This window comes from Cephus cinctus, unplaced genomic scaffold (genome assembly GCF_000341935.2).
Source record: "Cephus cinctus unplaced genomic scaffold, Ccin1 Ccin1_scaffold0093, whole genome shotgun sequence".
Classification (NCBI taxonomy): domain Eukaryota; kingdom Metazoa; phylum Arthropoda; class Insecta; order Hymenoptera; family Cephidae; genus Cephus; species Cephus cinctus.
Window position 1 is genome coordinate 498,181 of NW_014332832.1, and position 25,265 is coordinate 523,445.

The following is a 25,265-nucleotide window of genomic DNA, read 5'->3' on the forward strand; positions in this document are numbered from 1 at the left end:
TGGACAAGAGAAATTCTGTGCGACGTACAGAAAAAAAAAAGAAAATACGGAATAAACGTACGAGTTTAAGGGATGAAAAAGACGAGGAAAAAAAAGATATTAAATCGAGATGAAAAAATTGATACTATTCAGAAATCGAATGTCTTTAACTCTGATTTAAAAAAAAAAATCTTTTATTTCATTCTCGTGGGGAAAATGATGAGGAAAGATAAATTGAGGTAAAAACCTCGCAAGATATACAGAGGATGAGTAACGTAATGCCAATTATATGGGATTGAGATAAATTTTTAAAAATTAAAAAAAAATTTAACTACCAACGTAATTGTGTGTCCAATTTATTGTGTCTTAGCCTCTCGTCGTTAGACTATCTTTATCCCTTATTAGTACGTTGGCTGTACTTGGCCTTAACGAGCCATAAGTGTCCCGTGTAATGTATGTATTTGTCGTAATCATTTATTGTGGATATTAAACGCGAAATTGTCGACCAAGTCGCTCAACGGGAGAAATTGGTGTATGTTGGCGAGATACCGCAAACAATGGAGGACTGGTGAACATGATGATGACGCTAATGATAGCAGGAGACGTTTTCCCATTAGGACAGATAGGAAGAAGAAGAACCTGTTTTAACCTTCCAATTGTTTAACAGCTGTCACCTGTTCATTTTTTTTCCCCTTATTTCCTCTCCTCGTATCCTCCTATTCTGAGTTCACCTTGCAGGTGCTTCGGGGGATGAACAGGTGTAACGAGAAATATCGCACGGTCGTGCCTGTCGAGAACGAAGGGACCTAAAACAAAAAGGGGAAGATATTGTACATACGAAAAGTGCGGGAAATTTAAAAGGATACAAAAATATATTTTTTCAATTTTAAATTCCAATTTCACCTGGTCCCTTGAATCAGTGCTGTATATACGTATACAGATACAGGGAACCGACTGTATTCTTCGTTTTGAGGACAGAGAAATTTTTTTTTTCAAAAACGAAATAACGGAATGCCAGGCCTTGCTTAGGGATTGAAATGAGTAGGGACAAAAAGTGGTGGTAAAAAAAATTTTTAATTACACTCGTTACCTTTTGAGTTAATTTTTAACGATTTTTTACTTTTAAAAAAAAACCTACGGTTTACGTTTTCATTCTGAATTAATTTGATCCTGCTCGGTAGGATGGATTTCTGTAATTAATTGGACAACCTTTGACCTCCGGGCAAAGTTTCTAATGTAATTGGACTCGTCCCTATAGTATCGCTCTGTCGAAAGCCGTTTCAATTTCGAAATTGAAAATCGTCGGCTTTCTTGTTTCTGTTTTTTTTTTTTTTTTTAAAAAAAAAAAAAAAAACAGAAACAAGAAAGCCGACGATTTTCAATTTCGAAATTGAAAATCGTCGGCTTTCTTGTTTCTGTTTTTTTTTTTTTTTTTAAAAAAAAAAAAAAAAACAGAAACAAGAAAGCCGACGATTTTCAATTTCGAAATTGAAAATCGTCGGCTTTCTTGTTTCTGTTTTTTTTTTTTTTTTTGAAAAGTCAAAATTAAACTTTTCAAAGTTACACCGCGATAACATTATGTACGTAAACGCGGCTATCGTGGTAAATAATGTAACGTTAATGGCGATCGTCGTTTATTTAAGCACCATTATATTATCACCTTCTTGCGTTATTACGCAATATCAGAATCGTTACCTTTGATTAAACCAAAGAAGCCCACGACCCGAGTACATATTGCACGCTTACAAGTTTTGATTCTCCGTTATTGCAAAAATTTTTTTCACATAAATTACAAATTACATTACGTCCATTAATTCGCCACCTTACTACCAGCCTATAGTGACTAGTTGCAGCTGAGTAATGAAAGCAGAAAAAATCTGTAAAAATACATATATACCATAAAATATTATAGACAAAATTTTCAAATAAATTGGAGAAAAAAAATTATTCAAATTGTAATTAATTAGTATGGACACCATGAGAACAAGAAATGACCGATGAACTAAAGGTAACTCGATATACTGGCCAGTTATAAATTAGGTCTAAGTAGTTGGTAACGCTTGAAGTATAGGGTAACGTATACCTAATATGGCGGTCGGTCGGGCAATAAATAAACGATTAAAACGCTCAGGCTTTGGCCACAAGGAAGGCGGTTTTAGTTGGGATTAGCAAAATGAAAGTCCCTACGTAATTAAATGTTAACGGGCCAATTAGGCGAGGAGGACGCATGGTCGGTCGGGCGAGACTTTGAAATTAACGTGCTCGTTACGCCGGTAAAAAAAGTGTATTACAAAAAAAAAAACCAAGAAAAAAAAATAAAAAAAATCCTCACGACAAATCTCTTGGCATGGAAGAAAAAAATTGTTTTCTCCCAACCACCCCCGCTTAAACGGGATCTTAATTTGGAGTTGAAGTAGGTCAAGTTTTTTCGGTACGCTGCGCGCCTTATTACTGGGCCTGTAGTAACCCTAATACGTTTTTAGGCTACAATATATATGCGTGTGTACGTGTGTATATATATATATATATATATATATATATATGCACGTATGTCCAGTCGTCCCAACCCAAATCGGTCCTAAACCTTAATTGGACTCTTTATTTAAAATTTTTTAAAGTCTTCCCTACTGCACTATAATATAAGTGACAGGAAGTAGCCGTATGCGAATTTGCGAGCCGTCGCTCCTATTTCGTATATTACGTAAGTCCGTTATTTTACACAGGCATTTTTAATATTTTAAGCTCTTCAACTCAAATTAGTTTTCTAGATTCACGAAAAATTCACAGGCAAGTCATTTTCAACGAAACGTTTTAAAAATGTATACGTAGTTTTATCCATAGATTGAAGTAAGTTATAAAAAAGAAAACGCTTTAAAAATACCTGAAATGTAATGTATTTCAATGAAGCTCTCCCGTGGCGGTATAATCGCGAACAGCAGATACGACGAAAATTAACGACGAAATCTTTCGAAATGGTCCTATATCCATTTGCCATTCTGAGAGCGTTCGTCCTCCTCAGCTTTTCCAGTGTTTCCCTGGTTTGATGTGACTGTCCTATCTGGTCGTGGTAGGATGTGGAACAACGTGGAACAATCTAGAAAAATCTAGAACAACCTAGAGAAACCTACGGAAACCTAGGAAAACCTAGAACAAGCTGGAATAACCTGGAAATCGTTCGAAATGGTCCTATATCTACTTGCTATGTATAAAACGTTTTTTTGATCCCATTCAAGTATTCTTTACTTAGCGGTATTAATATTCTGGAACAATATTTAGAACAACTAGAGCAATCTGGAACAACAAAAAAAGTTTGATTTTCCATAAGTGGGCAGTTCCAATAAAAAAGTGGTTTTTTTCGCCTCATCGCTACAAATTTCAGTTGAGAAACTTGTTGTTCTGGAGCATTATAGAACAAACTTAGAACAAGCCAGAACAACAAGTAGAACCGGAATTTTCGAATTATGGGGGGCTAACTTCCTGCACCCTCTGTTCGAACGAAAAATGACGCTTTTTAAATTAACAGAGACTGCCCCCTCCGACCCCTCTCGACCTCCACACCCACTCTACCTGTCTCCTACCTAAGCTCTCATCTCATCTCATGGCAACCGACGCTGTAATGAGTTTTGTTAATTACACGCCAGTCTCCGGGGACCGGACGTTCCACAGATTCCAGGAAGTTTGTCCGATCGGAACGAACGATCACACATATATATGTATATAATATATATATAAACAAGCAATGACCACATTTAAAATCTCCTAGAAAGATAGCGTGACTCCAGTGTATGTACATGCTACTACATCCCTGATATACTGAAACAATAGTTTGGCACCCCCCTACATTCTTTAGTTGAGTAAGGTTAGACCAGGGTAGGGTAACCGTAACCAGGGGTGGCTTCGACGAAATTGAAAATAGACCACCTCCTGAGAAACTAGAACGCCACACTGTATCAACCGTACATACATACAATAGATACGCAATATCAATTATATGCATCATTGTTTATCAAATTATGTATCAATCAATAAACAGTTCCTTGAGAACAATCAGAATCGCGTATCGGTAATCTTTATTCCTTCAAATGACGTGATTTATGATAGGATACTGTTTAAATATAAAAGTTACGCAAATATGCCCTGACTTATTCTGAAACGTGTGAATAGGGAAGCTATTTGGGAAGCTATTGTTGTCCTGCAATCGATGATTTTACTGGAGTGTTTGGAGGAAAGGTATTTTAGGTACGTAAACATTGAAAAGTAAAGGCGATTGATGAATGCGACATGCTGCAAAGGATGTTAGTATTGGAAAATTTGCCAAAGGAAATTTGGACAACGTCCGCTAGAGACGTAGCTACGTAAATATATGTGACGTTTTATGTGTATGTACATACATACCTGAATTTGAATTAAATTTAATTCACGTATGCACATAGCTTCACTTTAATGAGAATGCCAGTATAAAACGTTTTTTTGATCCCATTCAAGTATTCTTTACTTAGCGGTATTAATATTCTGGAACAATATTTAGAACAACTAGAGCAATCTGGAACAACAAAAAAAGTTTGATTTTCCATAAGTGGGCAGTTCCAATAAAAAAGTGGTTTTTTTCGCCTCATCGCTACAAATTTCAGTTGAGAAACTTGTTGTTCTGGAGCATTATAGAACAAACTTAGAACAAGCCAGAACAACAAGTAGAACCGGAATTTTCGAATTATGGGGGGCTAACTTCCTGCACCCTCTGTTCGAACGAAAAATGACGCTTTTTAAATTAACAGAGACTGCCCCCTCCGACCCCTCTCGACCTCCACACCCACTCTACCTGTCTCCTACCTAAGCTCTCATCTCATCTCATGGCAACCGACGCTGTAATGAGTTTTGTTAATTACACGCCAGTCTCCGGGGACCGGACGTTCCACAGATTCCAGGAAGTTTGTCCGATCGGAACGAACGATCACACATATATATGTATATAATATATATATAAACAAGCAATGACCACATTTAAAATCTCCTAGAAAGATAGCGTGACTCCAGTGTATGTACATGCTACTACATCCCTGATATACTGAAACAATAGTTTGGCACCCCCCTACATTCTTTAGTTGAGTAAGGTTAGACCAGGGTAGGGTAACCGTAACCAGGGGTGGCTTCGACGAAATTGAAAATAGACCACCTCCTGAGAAACTAGAACGCCACACTGTATCAACCGTACATACATACAATAGATACGCAATATCAATTATATGCATCATTGTTTATCAAATTATGTATCAATCAATAAACAGTTCCTTGAGAACAATCAGAATCGCGTATCGGTAATCTTTATTCCTTCAAATGACGTGATTTATGATAGGATACTGTTTAAATATAAAAGTTACGCAAATATGCCCTGACTTATTCTGAAACGTGTGAATAGGGAAGCTATTTGGGAAGCTATTGTTGTCCTGCAATCGATGATTTTACTGGAGTGTTTGGAGGAAAGGTATTTTAGGTACGTAAACATTGAAAAGTAAAGGCGATTGATGAATGCGACATGCTGCAAAGGATGTTAGTATTGGAAAATTTGCCAAAGGAAATTTGGACAACGTCCGCTAGAGACGTAGCTACGTAAATATATGTGACGTTTTATGTGTATGTACATACATACCTGAATTTGAATTAAATTTAATTCACGTATGCACATAGCTTCACTTTAATGAGAATGCCAGTGAAATAATTAAAAACGGATGTCAGGCTGAGATCGTTGAGAAATCTAGCTGAGCTGGTCGCGTCCAATTTAATATTAATTGACGATCGCGGCGAAATGACATTAAAGGTAAAATTCATAAGCGACTAACCTGTCATTGTCGTAGATATAAGGTTACGATCTCTCGAGCTACTGGTCTCCCTGGTTCTAATCTTCTTGACATTCTTCCTTTGTCAACCTCTGTCTTGTTATATTTTTAAGAACTTCACATCCAGGTCACTCTTGAGCTTTTAATTATTACAATGGTCGCTCCGTTAAGAAATATATTCTCGAGCGAGCCTCACGACCAAGGCAGTTACCTACCCACGAGCAGACGAATCCAATATGGCCGCGCGTGGCCAATGATCGTACAGTAACGTAAACAATTCAAATTGCCGTGGAATACCCAGTATCAGGAAGAATAGCAATTTATATCCAAAGCTTCGATACTCTACCAAGATGGCTTTTCCTCATTTTACAAAGATCTGTCAATCACGATATCTCCTTACATCCTGCAGTATAAACATAAACGAAAGAAAGGAAGCAAAAAATAAAAGAGGTAATTTTTATACGATATTCTTTACCGATAGAAAATCCATTCTCTCAACTAGTAAGTATCCTTTTGACACGTAAATCCCTTGTTACAGCCATGTTTACCCGCATGGAATAGCTATTACGTTACCTTTTACACATATCCCTCTAATCGGCTTGTTTCACTTAATCCATTTCACATTGATATTCCAATCACCTGCCGACATACATATATTCCAAAAGCATTCCTATAATCCATACCTACACACTGGTCAGGACGACTTAACCTATGAGTATACGAATACATAAACTATAGGATCTTGCCTATTTGTCAGGATATCTTTTATTTATTCTTTTATTTCGTTTTACAGTACGGCGGCGAGCCTGGACGTAGATTATCGATGCAGGAGAAGCCCCTGGAGCTGCAAGATGAGTTTCTTCAACGCCTTGGTTACCTGGAAGCGTCGAGACGAGCTCGTCTGGGTGTGGATCCGGAATTGCGTCACCTAATCGCCTTCCACGTGGGTGAGTGGGAAATATAAATAAACCAAAACGAATAGCATCTCTTTATTTAATATCTGCAACAGTACTGTACAGTAGCAACAAGCAACGTTACACCAAAGTACCTAACCTGTACCAGCATCCCCTATAAATTTGATATATTCTTTTTCTCCTTATTCCTACCATTTTTTGGTCTTTCTCCTGAATTTCCACTAGAAGCATGCTACTAAATTTTAACTGCAATGCGGCGTACACCAAACTACGTACCTACCTTGTCGAAAAGGAATGCTTAACCGATTTCAATACCTTTTTGGGAAAGTCGCGATAGCATTACTGCTTTCCGATTGATATCTTACAGAGGTTAAAGAATTTACATGCACCTATATACAGATGGTACCTAGTCAAGTGTATATCGTACCTACATACAAAAATTCTCGCATGCCATACATATTTACCGTACACATATGATGCGCTTCAACAACGTCAAAGGAAAATATGAACTCTGAAACGTATACCCAAGCGTCATTAGGATTTCCGTGAGAAAGAAGCCAGATTGTGATATCGACTTTTATCGTCGCCTTCGATGTTATATCGATCATCAGTGAAAAAAAGCTACTCCATCGATTCCCTGTTCCATGGCTGATAATAAAGAGGACACTTTATAGCGGAAGCGTCCTCCCTCTTCCTTTTTCACGAGTTTCCTCGTTCACTCAAGTCTTAAATATATATAGTACAGATAGATACAGATAAGACGTTAGTCAAGATCAAATGATTGAATTTCTGTAAATTTCTTGCCATAATCGAGTCAGAATATTAGGGTAGGTACTGGAAGAGGTGGAAATTGAGTGTGGTCGATAGCTATGAGAATGAGAAAAATCGATAAAAGGAAGAAAAAAGTAAATGCGCTATGGTTGAGGGGAGGGGAGGGGGACGCTCCTTGCCAATTCTCATTGTCAAACTCAGCATTCCCCCTTTTGCTGAAATTCTACCCTTACTCTTACGTAATGGGTCCTTTAATGAAATACATTTTTCATCGATGCCTACGGCTGGTCTCGTGACTCTGAATTTATGCGTGGTCGCGAAAACTCCGTAGCTGGTTTATTGCTCTCTTTTTTTTTTTTGAAATACGGCTATTTTCTTTTGTATACCTGCTGATCGTTACTACGTGTATACATATATAGTATATCTGCCTCTCTGTCTGTTCAGCATGAATCTATATCTACTTAGGAGTTTCCTGTCTAGCAGTGAAACAGAAAAATAAACGTGGACAGGATCTAATAATACGGTACGAGACAAGCCATTTTCATTTTTTATCAAACCTGCCAATTCCTATTGTTCGAGACCCGTGGTAGATTCGTTTCTATTCCCTTGGACCTGTTCATTGATATTGGACCAATGTACAACTCATTGGTATTGTTTGGGAGAAAATTTTGATTAATTTATATACCAGTGTTGTTAAAAAGTATTGACGTAGTGGATTACGTTGACCCAGCATTGTGCCGTGCCAATACTTTTGACCAGCACTGTATAATATGTTCATACGCCAATGGCGTGTCACGTGATAAGTCGCATCGTGAATTCAAATTACCCGAACAATCAGTGAAATATTTTTAAAGAGTGTTATTGGCCATTTATCCGCAGTAACAATGGCTGCATGAAAATAGAATAAATAATTCACAACGAGAACAATATGTGGTACACACCTGTAGTACTCGGTTAAGGGAATGTTTTTGTTTCGAATAAAACGAAAATAGTTTTCATCCGAAATGCTGCCTTTTTAAAATTTTTTTTTCGTGAATCGTAGAATTTAACTTGTACTGGTTAAGCTCTAGAGCAATACAGATGTGAAATTAGTAATCGAATATAAAATTGCAAATCGTTCGCAATTAGTGGATATAAGATTCTTCATAAATGGAAAATCGCGAATCGTTACGATTTCGCGATTACGCAGTTTCTCATAGAAGAACAATTCGAGTAATTTGTAGGTAATATAATAGATTGCTGTATGATAACTTGGAAAAACATAACGGAGTAACTATCCTGTCTGCTGTGTAAAGAATTGCGACCATGTTTTCTGTCTTCTCTCAATTAAAAATCATCACGATATTACTCACTGTAGAACCGTTTCCATTTGTGCAATTAAAATGCACCACGTCGAACATGCCGCTCGACGTTGTTCGCGAATTTACTGGAGATTCGTGTTCTCGATTCTTTTTTTCTGCTTTCATTTGACTGATTTTGGTCAGGTCGAAAAAGGCAGAGGGAGTCAAATCGAGCACTGGGACAAAAAAAGAAATAATTGATTAAAAAGGTACGAAAAATCACGAGAACCGGAAAAACGCAATAAACTCCGTTTTACGGATTTGATGAGTGAAACTCGACAGTATGTATACGCGTAGAGGATAGTAGAAAGGAGTCATCTTGAGTTTTACAGTAATTTCCCGAAAATTGTCGGAAGACTTTCTGGAAATAACCTAAAAATCTAATATTGCAAGCCGTATTGCGTCACGGAGCAAGTGAATTTAGGAAAGAGAAAGAGAAAGAGATTAACTGCTTTAAAATGAAAAAGAGAGAAGAGTGAAAATTTAAAATCGTACAGGACAAAGCACATCCTATTTCCGGTCACTGCTTATTCAGCAGCACTCCACGCTCGGGCAGGTCTTACGTGTTAAAACAAGAGAATAAAAAAAAATAGATATATATACGCAATGAAAAAAAGGAACTTGAAAAAGGAAAACATGAAATGTGACAGAAACAGAAGAAAAGTCGAAAAAATATGGGCGAGCGTTAGGTTAGGAAGTTATGTTTGAAAAAAAAAAGAAGAGGGAAAGGACGCGTATAATATTGTCGTTAAGGTAAGGGAGCTCCAGTAGCAAGTTCCGGGAAGTTTGAAAAATGATCGAGCCATCCAGCTAGGTAACTCGAGTGGGCTCGATTCGGAAAGACTCATGCATAGATGTCACAGGAGGGGAACAAATGAAAACTATACCGATAGTGTAACTCGTGTGTAACCGTACTTCTCACAGTCGCCGCAGTTCTCGCCTGGCGCTAGTGAAGCGTGGCCATCGTCTCGTTATCGTTAAATCAATTAGGCAGAGTCGCGTACGAATATCTAACTAAAGTTAGCGAACCGTGCTGTGGCTTAACAAATTCTATTCTGACCATTTGGTTCCTACCAATTCTACCTAACCTATGTCAACCAGATACCATCGAGCCAGCGTTCCTGAGCGTGGGAGAGATAAGTAGGTTAGTCTGGCCTCTCAGTTCTCTACGTAGCCCACTAGTGCGCCGTGCGTTGTTTCAATGTCTGAAATTCTACTTCGGGACAGTTAATTGTTGTTTGTCCCACAAACAACGTCGTTGATTGTCTCTCGTGCCGGTTACATGCTTCTCTTCCTGCGTGGAGCAGACGCTGCCTCAGGCGCACATAACCTACACATGTACGAGGGAATCTCGTAACATACTAAGGATTTTTACTTTTGTAAGTACATATGCATTTTGCTATTTGTTAATATGAAAGCGTTTAGTTGACAGTTTATCAAATCTCTACGTAACCTCTTTGACTGGCTTGCTATTCCATTTTCTCAGTTTCTAGTCTTTTGCGAATTCTCCTCTGTTAACGTAATTGTATCTCGAGTACGTTATGATTGTACGTTAAAGAGTAAAGGAGAACCCTCAACGACCAGAAATTACCAAGGGAGTTAGAAACGCGATAATTAGCGTTTAACGTTGAGGCGTTAGTCGGTCGTTGTGCCCTAGCGTCGCGACGCCATTTACCCTCTCTGCTTTCCGTCTCTCATTTTCGAATTTTCGAAATTTCTCAGGAAACTCCATGGCGTACCGCTCGTTAGTGGTCATTACAGTTGCTAGCGACTACTTAATAGGGGAATTCACTTAAGTTGGGTCAGATGAGGATGGGATTGTTGACTGTTAAGACAAGATGGAGAATCTTCTACGGGAAGTCTGTTCAGTGTGTTTGGAACGTCGGGCTGTTACTTTACTACAGATTTTCTCAGTTTCCTCGACACTTCTCGTTTTGAAAGGATACTTCACCAGACTTCTATCTACGGAAGGAGGGGGGGGGGCATCGAGGTGGAAACTTTGAAGTTGTCAAGTTTCGTAGTTGAGGAGTTGACGTGTAAGTTGCTAGGGGCAATTGCAATGGCGGCGATGCGGTCCATAGAGAGTCTCCCGCGTGTAACCGGTCGCGGCAGGGGTTATGTAGCAAGTTAAGACCTGGTTGACTTGGACGGTCGGAAGTTGATGCAATTTCCGGTTGGGGGAAACGACCTCTAGTTTCTCCCGTAAGTTTGCCCCGAGGTACGAAGTCTTCTGGGACCTATTAGCAATTAGCGCGGTTACCACCAGTGTGTCTAAAGCCCTTACCGGGAATTTCGCGGATATTAAAACGGCGTCGAACATTGTCTTCCTGCCTTCTACCGTGTTGAATCCTAACCTGACAATCATTGCGAACTTATCGAATGTCGTCATCTTGGATTATTAACGATTACCCCTAGATTTTCGTGTCCCTAGAGAAATTTCCCCACTATTGCTAATCACAGATTACCAAGTATCTAATGTCAAACGTTTTATCTTGGTATTGCTGTAATAATTTTAAAAAAAATCGTTTTACTTCCAAAAAGCATTCTTTTACTCCCCTGGACATTGCCAGCCTCTTTTTTCCTCTCATTCTCATTACTCGTCTAAAAACAACTCTCACGGCATTACGTCAGCGGAATGATAAGCAGAATCGTTTTTACTTACTCTCGTATCCTTGCCCTCGTCCTCCACCTCGTCACTACCCCTGGATAAAACAGGCCCGTATCACGGAAAGTTCAAACAATAGTAGCGGCATTAATTATACGAGTTTTTACCCACGTGCTAGCTCACCCAGGAATTTTACTAGCCTATGGCTGCCTGGATAACCAGCACGCTTCGTTCTCAACTGGCTTTTCTGTATGCTGCTCTCTTCTATGGGGTAGCTCTCGGCATTCTAGCGAGCTAACTCTGAAAACTCGGGGTTTTCGTTGTACCAAAAAAAAAAAAAGTAGAGAGATACACAGTAGTTGACTGATAAACTAAACACTGTAAAATTTACAATGGTTATTTCCGTCGTGGCCAAAATTCTGAACGCAATCCTGTCGAGTTCACTTGATTAATAATAGACTGAATTACTTGTATTTCTACTACGTGCTTCTCTACCGGGAAAACTAGAGAGCAATGCAGGGACGGCGAAATATTCATTTAAAAATATTATACCTTCACAGAAACATAAAAAAATACGTAGAGAAGGCATAAAGAACACAGAGTAGAGTTAAAAGCAGTTTGGCGAGCTGGGTAAAGGGGAAGGCAAGGCTTGGAATTTTATTTCATTTTCAGCTCGTTTCAAACGTTTCGTTTTAGTTGTATAATAGTAGTAAGTCGCTTCGTAGTCACGCTATACTGTGGGACTGTATGCCAGTTCATAACAGTCGCAGTCGTTCACGTGCGGGTAAAGCTTGTGTAAACACAGCCCGGGCTCTCCAGGTCAGACGGCTTAAAATGGCGGCATCTACCGTTTCCTGGAACCTTTGTATTTTTCTAATATTGCCTTCGACAAGGCTTACCTATTTCTTGTGACGGTATAAACTGACTTAAAAAAATTTTCCTTGTTATTCCTGTGACATGAAATAATGCAAAATGGAAAATGGTCGTCATACAAACAAATACGCCATTTCATTAACGTATCGTTGTTATTTATTTAATGGAACCCTGTTTAATATTCCACAAACAAGCAGATTGCAGGTAAATAAATATAAACGGACGAGTATTACTATTATAATTTTCATTTTATTATGCTATATAGCCTGCTGCCTCTCACAATTATGTAAATTTTCAAAGCAGTCCGGAAATTGTTCATTTTCCACACTTTGAAATTCCCACCAGAAATTCAACGGACCCTTTATCCCTTACTGTGCATACCTTCCATGAATTTTCACGTACGTAATCCTTATCGCCCATTCGACCTATTAATACTGTTCCTTGGATCTGATAAATATTCCTGCTCAGACTATACAAGGATCGATTAATGGCGGATATATTTATTCTATCGAGAGAAGAGGTATTAAGGAATTTCAATACCTAAACTTTAAACGTATTGGATCGTTATCCCTTGGACGAATAGGGGAGAAAACAAATCGTAAAAGAACTTGATTCTACAACCTGACTTCGGAATTATTTTCATTTACGAAAACATTTAAGAGAAATCCTTAATTAAAGACATTTCGGTTGTGTATATACTTGGAAGTGATTACACCGCGTACCAAGGAACAATAAACTCCTATAAAGGAATACCAATATAAAATCCTAGCACCGAATGGGTAAACAAGAGTATATGTATATCACACGTGCGCATGCGCATCACACGAGAATTGGATTTTTCGAAAAATAATAAATCCAATAGTAGAAAAAACAATGTTATACATCACCCAGCGTGACGTCCCGAGTACAGTCTCCACGTGCGTATATATAGTAAGTGTAGAAAATTTGACTCGATTGAAAACGTTGCCAGGCTACGTGAAAACCAAGCAGTACATATTAATAACACGGGTGCGCGAGTGGCGTATTTGTCTGATACTAAAAACCCTCATTTTTCTCAAGTCAACTTACCAACGGAACGAACTGCAATATACCTCATGTTAAAAATAATGAAATATGGTAAAAACAAATATAACATTGTGCAAACTAAGAGATATTAAATGGTGCTTTCATTTTGATTTACAGGTCCAGCCAGCCCTCTGCCAGAACTCTTAGGCTATAGCAGGTGTGGTTATGCCCTCGTACTGAAAGGCTTGGTATTTCCGCAATGGAAGCGTCGACCTCTAGCTGTCATCGGTTCAAGACTGTTACTGTATCCCGGTAAGTGTATCCAAGTGAGTTCCAATATACATTATAGCCGTTCTGAAAGCTTGTGTCGTAGTCGAAGAATTTCTTTTTTGTCGAAAGGGGAGGAAAAAAAGAGATAGCAGCACCGAGGACGTCGATGGGTAAAAGGACAAAGGGAGCTGATGGACAAAAGAGTGAGAGGGGGGGGGAGGAGGTTACCGAAGGGGTACATAAGAGAGGTCAAGGTTCAATCAAGGTCTTCCTCGCGTTTGAGTGTATACATAGACTCCAGATGCCGGTCACAGAAATAGGATGGCGAATCAGGATACCTCAAACCCATCGTCCTCCAGGAATCCATGTAACACCCTCTGAGAGTCCCTCCAGCGTGTAGGTAAAATCCTGCTGGCTAAGCCACGTCATTTATCTACGTCCTGGCCTTATCCTTCCGGCGGAACCTCCACGCCATGGTCATGCGTGCGAATCGTGGATCAGGAATTCCTTGGAGCGAACGACTTATCCCTGGATGATTCCTTCGCGAACACCGATATCACTCCGCAGGAGCTAAGGATGCCTATGGCAGCGTGACCTAACCTGACCTTAATGTAAAGTCTGACGGTCTCTTTCCTTTGCTCCTAGTTTCTTAGAGGGATTACACCTCGTTCTTCTCACTCTCTTGTCTATGGCGAAATTCTCTCTCCTTCTTTTTTTTTTAACTGTGCTTAGCATCTTATTTACTGATCGGATTATAGTCGGTTTCCCTCTCCTCTTCTGACCTCTTCTATTCCTCACCCTTCACTGCAAGCTCACCCCACCAAACTTTTCTTGGGAGCTTAAGAAAGTTCAGACGGGCTTTTAAAGCCGGCAGGTGGCCTTCGAAAAATTCGATTGCCCAGCTTCTCATTTCGGCCAGGCAACTTCTTAACGCTCCTTGTAATTCTTTATTTTGTGCGAAAGTAACCTCCTTCATCGGTGATGTCATTATTGTCTTGTCTGAATTGTGCTAGGTTCCTTGATCTGTATTTTTTATTTTTTTGACTCTTTTGTATTATCTAATTACATTGTGCTCGAAATTGTTCATGGGTCGAGCCCAAATGGCAATTCTCTAAAGTCTCACATTGGTATGAAATAGGACAAGCTATATTAGGTTATGCTATAGACTCTGTATAATGTTAGAGTGGTATAGTATATTATCCTCTAACCCTATTGGTAACTCACCAGGAACCAACCAAAGGAAAGCCATAGTCCAGTTAATAGTATAATTTACCAGAACTTGACAGCGGTCAACTTCCTGTGATCTTTAACGACACAGATCTCGAATATACGCAATTACTAAAATCCTCCCTGAACGATAAACAATTTAAATTAATAACGTTCTCTGTAAACTGTCCAACTGACTTGGCAGAAATTCGCCTCGATCCGATTACCCCATGTATATCAATTCAGTCGAAATGCTGTGTCGATAATTCAAAGTCGAGCGGAGAGGAAAAAAAAACACCCGTTCGACCCTCTTCTCTGTGAAATAGAAACTTTCCCAAGAAACGAGGAGACTCCCAGGAGCGATTTCTCGTCACGAGGTTTGATACGACGTCGTTTCAACTTTTCTTTTTGGCTTCTTCTTTTCTCTTTTTATTCATATCGGTTTATCGAGCGGCAATATTTCTTTGCGCGAGTCGAGGGGATGATCTGTCCAGTCCCACAATGGAAAGTCACCCTTGTAAAGTACCTGGACAAACGATGGCACGTTCTATTGATATTCCAAATTTGCCCCAAAAAAATCACCCTCGCCAGCCTCCCCCCCCACAGGCATTTGTGACGCAACTACGAATTTTCATGAGCGCCATCTTTCGCGCCACGGATCATTATCTATTCCCTTTACGGTCAAACTTTCCCGGAGACACTTGAATGGCCCTGCGCATGCGCAACCGCGCTCGAAAGCGTCACGCCTTAATACGAAATTTATTTAATTGTCATAGAATTGCCCGTGGCATACCGATCGTTCAACGAATCGGAACCATTAGGCATTTCAGTTGAATAGTTCACCGATAACACGTAAGAGGGTACTCTCGAACAGTTCCGCTTTCTGCCGCTGGCACAGCAGCGCCTTCCTAACGGCAATTTCAAATTCAAATCTAGATAACCCACGTTCACGTTCTAACACGAAACCTGCACAGAGTGAATAATGAATCCTGATGAAGTCTCCAAGTCGATTATGCTCGCAGGAATGGCGACTAATTTTCCGAAGTACGATATTACCGTATATGACGTCACACGCTAACCGTTCATCCCGGCAAGTGGTCTCGCGGGACACGTTCGTCCCATATCCTCAAGTCTTTAGAATGATCTACGACTCTTACTTCGCGCTCCTTCATAATCTTCGTTCGCCGATCGTTGTTTTATAATTTGAAAATTCTTCGCGAACCGTACCGCCATCTGTGCACAAGAACTACAACTACTGGTAAACTTAAATGCTTATGTGATTACCATTGCGATTTCATTTCAACGAGCGCCCACTCTCGTAAGCTTGTCTTTCGTGCCAAAGGATTACATCAGCTGCGGTACACTCGGCGCATTTACTTCTGCTAGCACTAGTATCGCTGGTACCACTAATACCACTCGATGAATACCAGAATGGACCTAGGATCCTTATAAATCCTTGTTCCCCTGTCGTTTCAACAATCATTCCTTGCGAGTACATGCAATGCAAAAATTAGATAAAGGAACAAAAAAGTCGGTGGCTCTTCTTGCGTCACATTGAATACCTCGTTGACGATAGGTCACGAGAGGCTTGTATAGATATCGAATATATAATAATAACAAGGATAACAATAATCGATCGATACCATCTTCAATTTGTACAGCACTTGAATATACATATACATATAAGTTTCAATTTGTCCAATTATTCAAAATTCACGACCATTGGAAATAGCATCCGTAGTACAATGAATTCAAGTAGGGTGACACCTAACGAGGAAGATAGATATTATTTATTATCAATTCGAGTGAATATGCACGTCCGTCCTTGTCTTACTTGCGCGAGTGCCCGTAAGTCCCTCTCTCTCCCACTCAGGTAGAATGTAGAAAAGTTGGAAAATGTCGGAGAATTTAAAAAAAATTTATTTCTCTTTCGATAGCGACCAATTGATTTTGGACTAAAGGGAAAATTCAATATCTACAATTTTCTGCCATTCTTGACTCGACTAATGCGTTCGATTTACATCATACTGTACATATATGCAATGCCTATCTCGGGAGACTTGTCATCCATCATATTGCCTCTGTTATTCCGACCTCCGGGTAGTAACCAGTTATGCTAATATCGTCATGTGAACGTTTTTCAGCGACCCCCAATTCGCGACCGGAATGGATGGAGCTCGGTGGAGGTGGTGGTGCTGTTTGCTACGCACCCTCCAGAATTGGCAAATTGGTTTTACGAGTAACCGGCTTCCCAAGGATAACGCAGCAGACGTCGCAGACCGATGAATATCGAATCGATGCTCATCATCAGGAAACAAGACATCTGTACCTTGGTTTCCATCATCCCTGGGACCGGGATCTTTGGCGCGGTTGGCTCAAGCAGGTAACGTTGTCTACGCAGTTTTAGATAAGTAGATAAGAAGATGGCTCCTGGTTGGTAACCTAAAGTGGATGACGCCTGAAACCACTCCACCAATAATTTTGAGAGGACTTACCAGGGACGGAAGATCAAAGACCATATTTTCATGGGAATTTATTCTGAGGTCGAGAAGTGTCAAGTGAGGAGGAACGGAGAGGAGAATTTTGATTTTCGTGCTAGCTTCTTAACCATCTAAGAGTTTACCAGTCGTTTACCAAGTTTACGAAAGCTTGAGAAATTAAGGACCTGGCTTTTAGGATGAGATCAGTCAATTTTTCATGACTTTCGCGATGACGCGCTAAATGACCAAAATGGAGCTGGAATTAAATGTAGTATTTAGGTGAACGTAAAAAATTCAAACTATCTCTTCTTCGCACAGCCAGAAACCTCACCGTCGCATCAACTGAACCAGGTACTAGGATTGCGGGAAATTTCATCGGGCCAGTTCTGTATGTTCATAGGGAAAATTATGGTAGGCTCCTACGTGCAAGCTCGTTCAACCCTCGTGCACATCCAATGATGAATGCTCTATTCATATAATACAGAGAATCCATGCGATAGACGATTATACCTATACATATGTGCACACCTAATAGCAACCTACTATACCTACGATAGAGTAAAGCAAAATCAGAAAACTACCTCTGATACCCTATCAACCCATACCCAATATAGTTCCTGCCAATTTCCCGTTGAAACGCGTTAGTCTCCTCGTACAGTATTAACTGTAATATTCCGTATATACATACACAGAGTCCTGTGTAAATGATCAGACTATACGTAGACACATAATACAGATCCATCGGTCTATCAGGCTATGTAATATCCAATATGCAAATGCTACAATCTATGGATAAGACTAAACTATTTTGATGCTCATTAATGCGAACGCATTAAAGGGACCCCCGCCATTACGTTGAAACACGACCGTCGACACGGCAGCTCTGTAGTCGCGAATAAGCTTATACTCCTAGCTGGATTACATCCTGGTGCTAACAGGAGACACGAATTTGGTTTTAGTCCTGACAACGGACCGGATGGATACATGCGATGTCCTTTGGCTCACCGCACTGACAATCAGACGTACTAGACACTCATTAATCATTTGTACGTTTGGTATTGCTAATAGATATCTGTACCGACTAGGCCAGTTGCTAGCATTGCATAGAAGCTTCGAGCAACTTCCACCAGCTACGGGGAGAGCGCTGGCGGTTTCGATAGTCCATGGTAGTGTATCTGTATCAGGTAGCATGGTCTTTGCTGCCAGTCACTCCGTGTGTCCCGATGGGTACGAGTTACGTGGTGACAATGAGTTTATGTTATGCAGAGTCTATCTTGTTTGCAGTGTTCTGGATATCGTGTTTGTAATATCTGACTGTCCTGAATGCTTTTGATAATCTGAATGTTCGTGTACACAACCCTTGTAATATATTTCCTCGGAATCGTTGTTACGAATAGAAATCCCAGCTGTCGCCACGCGTGATGGCGTCCACGTTTACCACCCGTGACTCTAGCATGTAATCGGCTGTATTTGCATTAACAGCGACGGGCCGTTTTCTGACGTGATTCTTATATTTTCTGCCGTGAAAATATCTTTCATTCAGTATATTTCTCTTTTTTCACTCCCTTCTCTCCGTTCCTTGTTTCGCTACTCCTTACGGCCATTCGCGAGCCGTCATCTTTGCAGGCCGGATCTTGGATCGGAACGATGAAAAACGAGCCCGAGAATAAAGGCGGAGCACAGCTTCCAGGCTGATGCAAACATGGCTTAAAGGCGCAGCCTCCTATATAAATCATCTCCGGGAAACTTTAATAACCAAACGCGTAAACCTAGAGGAGTTGGAAATATTCCCTTGCTAGTTCAAAGACTGATTCGCTAAACTCTCTGGGGCAGAACCCTGAGACTTTACGATACTTGGGTAACAAAACTTGTCTAGTCTTTTTTCTTTTGTACGATACTCGCAAGCGGATTATTCATTCGTTGCTGCATGTTCTATTATAGAAAAGGAATCTAATGCAAGAATACCCCATAGGTAATATTACTGAGCACCAAATAAAGGCAAGTTTACACGAGTCGACAACCACTTAAATATTGATCTTGAAAAGATTTCTTCTTGGAAGGACTCGTTACATAATGGATGTCAATAAGACGAGAGTAAAAAAGAAAGTCCAAGGGAAGGAAGAAAGGAGAAACCATCATCCGCAGGATGCGAACGGAACTCTGTGTGCCTTGTCAGCGTCCTGCGTATATGTATTGGGAACATGGCGACGGTACTCGTGGATTCCCCGTTGTTCCCCGTTGTATCTCTCAAAACTCGTGGAAGGTTACGGCACCAGGTGTCTGGGCTTCCCGGTAGACATTAGTGATATTAGCAGCCAGACGTTGTGATTTATGAAACGGCTTATAGTACTCATCTTCACTTGTATTATTGTATGTACGTAACGTACGTTGGATTTAGAGATATTACAGTTAGTTTCAATGTTTTGTCCATTTAAGATATCTCATAGCTGTATTTGAAGAATATACGAATTTACTACACAATGGCGGAGTACAACAATGGCTGCTGATACGTGCTTTGCTTCTTTATGGTACTTTTTTTTATGTCGACTTTCACAAACTCAGGCTCAACCTACGCTTGCTGAAACGATACAGGAAAGAAAGTTGATCGTACGGGACTGGTTGGATTTTCGTAAAACTTACTTCATCCCCCTTGCGTTGGAACGGTGTGGATCAGAATAAAGTAAACCTTCTCTTGTTTACGAGGTACAGCGTGGCGGCTTTATTAGACCCTACCGAGCTCAGACCAGATCAGACTGGATTAGTTTCTATTTTTTTTTTATTTCCCAATGGAACTAAACGACGATCGTAATTTCTGTGAAAATAATTCAGCAGTAGACGAGCCGACTCGTAAATAAGGGCGAGGGTTGTGAAACTGACATTAATTTATGAAATTCGACAGAGGATGGACGGTGAAATTAGGATCGTCAAAATCGCACCGTTTCTTTTAGCGATAATATCTGAAAATTTTTTTTTGCGCGTTGTGCGTGTAATCTTTAGGATTACGTTTATATATTTTGTTCCACGCTTTTTTTTTATCTTTATTTTTTTTATTTTCCTGAAATTGATGTTCACGATGATAAAGGTTGTCGAATATTTTTATTTATTTATAACCATTACAGACCGTTATTATCTAGTAATGGCATTAGCAGGTGTACCAATACACATTCAATTTCGTAAGGGTTGCCATCATACTGAAATATAATCCTGCCTAATGTACTAAGTTCAATTCCGATCGTGTCGTGCGACATGGGTTTAGAGTAAAGCTCGGATTTCTCGCGAATAGCCTATTTTCCATTTATCGAGAATTTCCCCGTGCTAAACCTTTTTTCCGATCTTGGTAATCAAAGGTATAGCTGAGTAAGAAGAATAGGAAAACAAAGTTGGAAACATACTTTTTTTTCGGAATAGAAAAGAGAGGTGGGGCTCGAATTGCTAATTTACGAACCTCGTAATTGAAGTGGTCGACCCTGCAAAAGGGGGGAGCAGAGTTTCAGACTGCTCGTTCACGCTCCATGGACATCCATGAATTACAAGTTTCATAATTCATAGTGGCCGTGGTGAGTTCATCGATTTAAAAGCTCCCGCTTACAACCGTGAATGCCGACGCCGTCGAGAAACGGAAACACAAAAGTCTATCTGCCACCGTGTATTTATATCTCTGTTAAGCAAATTATCCTGCGGCCAAATAACCTCCCTAATTTCATCCTGAATCTACACGAAATAATGACACAAATATTTTAGCAACCGTCACGGGATAGAGGCTACGAAAAGATAATACAGATGGCAGCACCGTCGCTTCCTTCCAGCGGTATTATTAGAACCTGACATTGTAATCGTACAGTGCACCATAGAAAACGCGTCGAGCGGTGGCACAGTCTGGATTTCTGGGTTATTGTCAACTTTCGTGACACACTTTGAAATCACTAGATTTTGGCGAGCAAACGAAACGAAAATTTCCTCTCGAACGCGGCAACTTCACTCTTCGTTGGGACAAAGAGGACGGATCAGAGTTAACACGCATACACTATAAGACCCTGATAGTACGTTAGACACACTGATGGCGGCGCCACCGGTGGACACGTTTCCCATGATGCATCGCAGGCTTAGAATATCTGTTACTACAATACCTTATCCTCGAGCCAATCAGAAGCGACGACGATATAGCCCGGATTTGCGTTATTTAAATCGTTATACCAGCGAGAATCGATATTCAATGGCCGTCGGGTTTTGTAGAGAATCGACGAAACATCTCTACGGATTCGTTTCGATTTATTCACGACAGAGCTATTCGTCATCAGGCTTTAGAGGTTAATCCCAGGCAGGTTCTCGTAGCTACCGTGATATGCGTAACGGGGGGCGCTGCCAACGTTTCCCCACGTACAACTGCCCACCTCCACAACCCGTATCTACCCTGTCAATTCTCCCACTCGATTTTCCAATTCAAACACCATTCCCCCATTTTGACTTTTTCCAACGCCGCTCCGCAGACCGAATAATTCCAATCAATCCCCTCTGCCGCGTGATCTAAACTGCAAGGGAAACAAGCGTGAAAACGAGTTACCAATTTTTTTTTTTCATCTCCAACGTCTCCCACCATTCCTATTACATTCACTATGTAAAATTCATTTGCCCCAGCATCAAAATATTCCTGCATCATCTCCAGCTGCTCGTCCCTTCTAAATCAACAGTTGACCCCAGCTCACCTGCCAACGACTAAACCCATCCACTGTCTGGAGGGTACCGGACCTGTCTCTCTCACTCCTGGAGGATACCTACCACGGAAAGTGCAATATAATATTGTTCCAGGAGTTTGGATAGTTACCAGAAACCCCCCCGGTGCCACGTACCTACTACCAGTCGACTTCAGAAGTTTAATTAAACTTTATTTACGGCTATGTTTCACTGCTCTCTACGACCGTCACTCTCATCCTTCCACGACCTTCAATTTAACTCACTGTAACCCGACCGGCTGAACTCTTAACAAGTACGTACGTATTTCTATATTTAAATCCTTCATCGATACTTCACTAATATCTTTCAACTAACCTCTTCAACAGCCACAAACCGTCTCTCTTATGCCCTTCGCTACCATCTCAGCTCAACCTCCATTTCCAGCGAACGTCCCCCACTCGTTCCACTTAAATAAATGTATGTATGCAGCTCTGGAAGAACCTTCCGCTATTGGCGTTGCACTTCTCTATGCAGTGCCGTATGTCTATACTTGTATGCGCAGGTGCACTGTAACACGTAAATACATGCACCTTATCGCGGACTCCACGGTAAACGAGCTCTGGCTAGAAACGAGACTTTAAGATGCAAACTCCTTGAGGTGAGCGATCGTAAAATGGTTCCTACTGGGAAGAAGGAAAACTTACTGCTCCGCGGTGGTTTCCTTTGGCTTTTCTACTATTCTATTTATATATTGAGAGAAAACCGTACCATTCAAACTCATCGCTCAGATCTAACAGTTTTCCAATATTATTTTTCAAAGGTTGAAATATATATATATATATATATATATTGCACTGAATTGGTATTATCGCCACTGGACTCCGATCCTCAGTAACTGTATTTCACTTATAGCATAATAAAGTAATGACACCCTGAACCGTTAGGACTTCCCATCAGTCTCGTCAGAGACGACTGCCAAGCACGCAAAATAATTTCCTAAATTGCCCATTAAGCGTTTCCTCTGTGTGGACAGTGATATTGCGTAATATTACAACAGTAATATGCATTATTCCTCATAAATCCCACGGAAGATGGAGACACTGTACTTTAATGTAAAACTTTTTGAAATTTTTATATTCTTCTTTTTTTTATTCCATCAAAATACATGACGCTTACGTCACGGCTACCAACTGCTACTGTCACTACTGTTACAGCTAGTTCCTTACGTCATTAACCTGATACCTGTTATTAACGTGGGGAACCCTATCATTTACTTGACACTTCATGTCAACACTAGTCTACCCCTATAGCTTTACTGTGTACCGACCGACCCGTTAGGCCATTTTCTTTGCAAGGTCGTTCATAGGGATACCAAACGTTACGTAGAGCTCCAGAAATTTTTTCATTTTTTTTTTTACATTTTTTAAAAATAGGAACTTATATGAAGATTGAAAGTCGGAAAATCCTTGGCTGTGTATTCCGCTCTTTTTTTTCACTTCCCTTTTCCGTTTTTTTTTTTTTTCAACGACCACTCCCCTTTCATTCTCTCGAAGGTCCTCTCGGTGGTTGGTTGCGATGTGAATTCTGTCACGGTGAGAAAGAAGTTGCGCAACTGTAAGCAGCGAGCGTGTCTTCCGGTTTACGTGCCACGAGACACACGACAAACTCCAGTTCGCCAGTAAAGTGTCGACTCTCGTGGCAAAATCTCTCGAAAGGGATCCCTGTACCAGAGTGAGAGAGAGAATAATCGATATGTGACACACACACACATATATATATATATATATATATATATAATAATAATACAATAGAAAAAGAGAGAGATAGGTTATAATTTAAAGTATACCAAAAAAAAAAAAAAAAAAAGTATTGTGCGAGAGAGAAAATTTTTTTTAAGTGAAATGTGAATTTATGTCAATTTTCTTAACCTATTCAACTAACACGTACCGGGTATACAAGCTCGTGCGAATATTTGCGAGAAATTGCGAGTACAATAAACGGCTAACACTAGCAATTAATTAAACTGTCGATTCGAGGCGGTAAAAACGACGTGTGTAATTAATTAAGCCATCGATCCAATCTGCTGCTTTCGCTCCGGCATACTTCGCTCCCCGCCGCCCCTCTCCCATTGACTGTCTATAACCAACAGAATGGTTATGTCGGTATACCTATACAGTATACTACACCGTACTCTCATACGCAACACGTCAGAGCCCTTTAATTAATCACACGATAATAGCCAGGAGTATCGTGCGTTAATCGTATCAATCGATTACGTAACACGGGCGATGTTCTTTCATTGGAATATTCGGAGTGAGCGAGAGAAGAACGTGAGACAGTAAAGGACAATCAAGCCCACGGAGGATGTATGAGAAAAAATTCAACGTACTCATTGATCAAGAGACTCTCGGAAAACGTAGCCCAGGCTTTTGCTAACGAGCAGAATTCAAGAGGGACAAATTTCTAGGATACCAATTACTTCCGGTTTACATAAACAAAAAGCTGTACTTGGCGTACCCTTGTATCTGTATTACAATCAAAGTTATAAGAGGAACAGATTCGTACTCCGTACGAGACGTAATGATTTCGACAAGCGAAGCGAAATTCAACGATCAGAGTATTGTGAGGTCAGGGGCCGAGCTCTACTTGGCAAGAGCATGAGACGAAGGATCCTGAGGGTGAAGCTGCGCCGAGGGATGATGCTGATAGAAGGGATGAGAAAAAAGGAAAAAAAGAACATTGAGGAACGAAAACTCTTCACCATATTTCACGCGCCTCATTAAAGTCTATTGAAAGTTTAGACTGGTCTGTATAGATATATATAGAGAGGAAGGACTGCTGCGTCTTGGAGTAAAATTTATATCGTGTGAATCTGCCTTTTTATCTATTGAGACTGACTGGAGACGAAGCTGCATTGTTTACTGTGTATGGATCTTGAATTTTTTTTAATTCTATTTAAACAGCTCGGGGAGCATCGGGGTCCTGTATTTTTTTGGAAGACCTGGGGCGGGGAGAGGCTGCATCTCCTTACTGTTGTCACTGTTTACGAAGTGAAGATTCTCATCGATGATCTTTTTCCTATTCCTTTCACCTAACCTCATTTATTTATTTTGCACCCTAACCTATTTGCTTCCTTTTTCCTTACAGCCATGGGTCCCGGGCTACTCCCTTGCGGATGGCTGAACGATAAATTTCACAAGCGACGTTAAAGCAGGACGCCCAGGAGGAGATCTGGCTGGTAAGGACAAGACAAAGGACGCATTGGAACGTATCCGGGAAGGATCTTGCTTTCTCTTTATCACTGGGCGACGAACGGT

General features: G+C 40.4%; 1 protein-coding gene and 1 long non-coding RNA gene across 3 annotated transcripts in view; one reads left to right on the forward strand and one right to left on the reverse strand.

The window, feature by feature from the left end:
* LOC107274170 (PH domain leucine-rich repeat-containing protein phosphatase 2) overlaps positions 1 to 25,265 on the forward strand; it is a 41,576-nt gene that overhangs the window by 6,319 nt on the left and 9,992 nt on the right. For both annotated transcript variants that reach the window (XM_025091634.1, XM_015752975.2), the window contains exons 3-5: positions 6,607 to 6,760; positions 13,499 to 13,633; positions 16,942 to 17,180. In XM_025091634.1, coding sequence (XP_024947402.1) covers positions 6,607 to 6,760; positions 13,499 to 13,633; positions 16,942 to 17,180 — 528 coding nt within the window. The remainder of the gene's footprint in view (positions 1 to 6,606; positions 6,761 to 13,498; positions 13,634 to 16,941; positions 17,181 to 25,265) is intronic.
* Positions 20,353 to 22,832, reverse strand: LOC112495378. The gene is made up of 3 exons (XR_003061816.1): positions 22,125 to 22,832; positions 21,981 to 22,049; positions 20,353 to 21,806 (listed from the first exon to the last, which is right to left on the reverse strand). It is a non-coding gene; the product is annotated as an uncharacterized LOC112495378 (long non-coding RNA).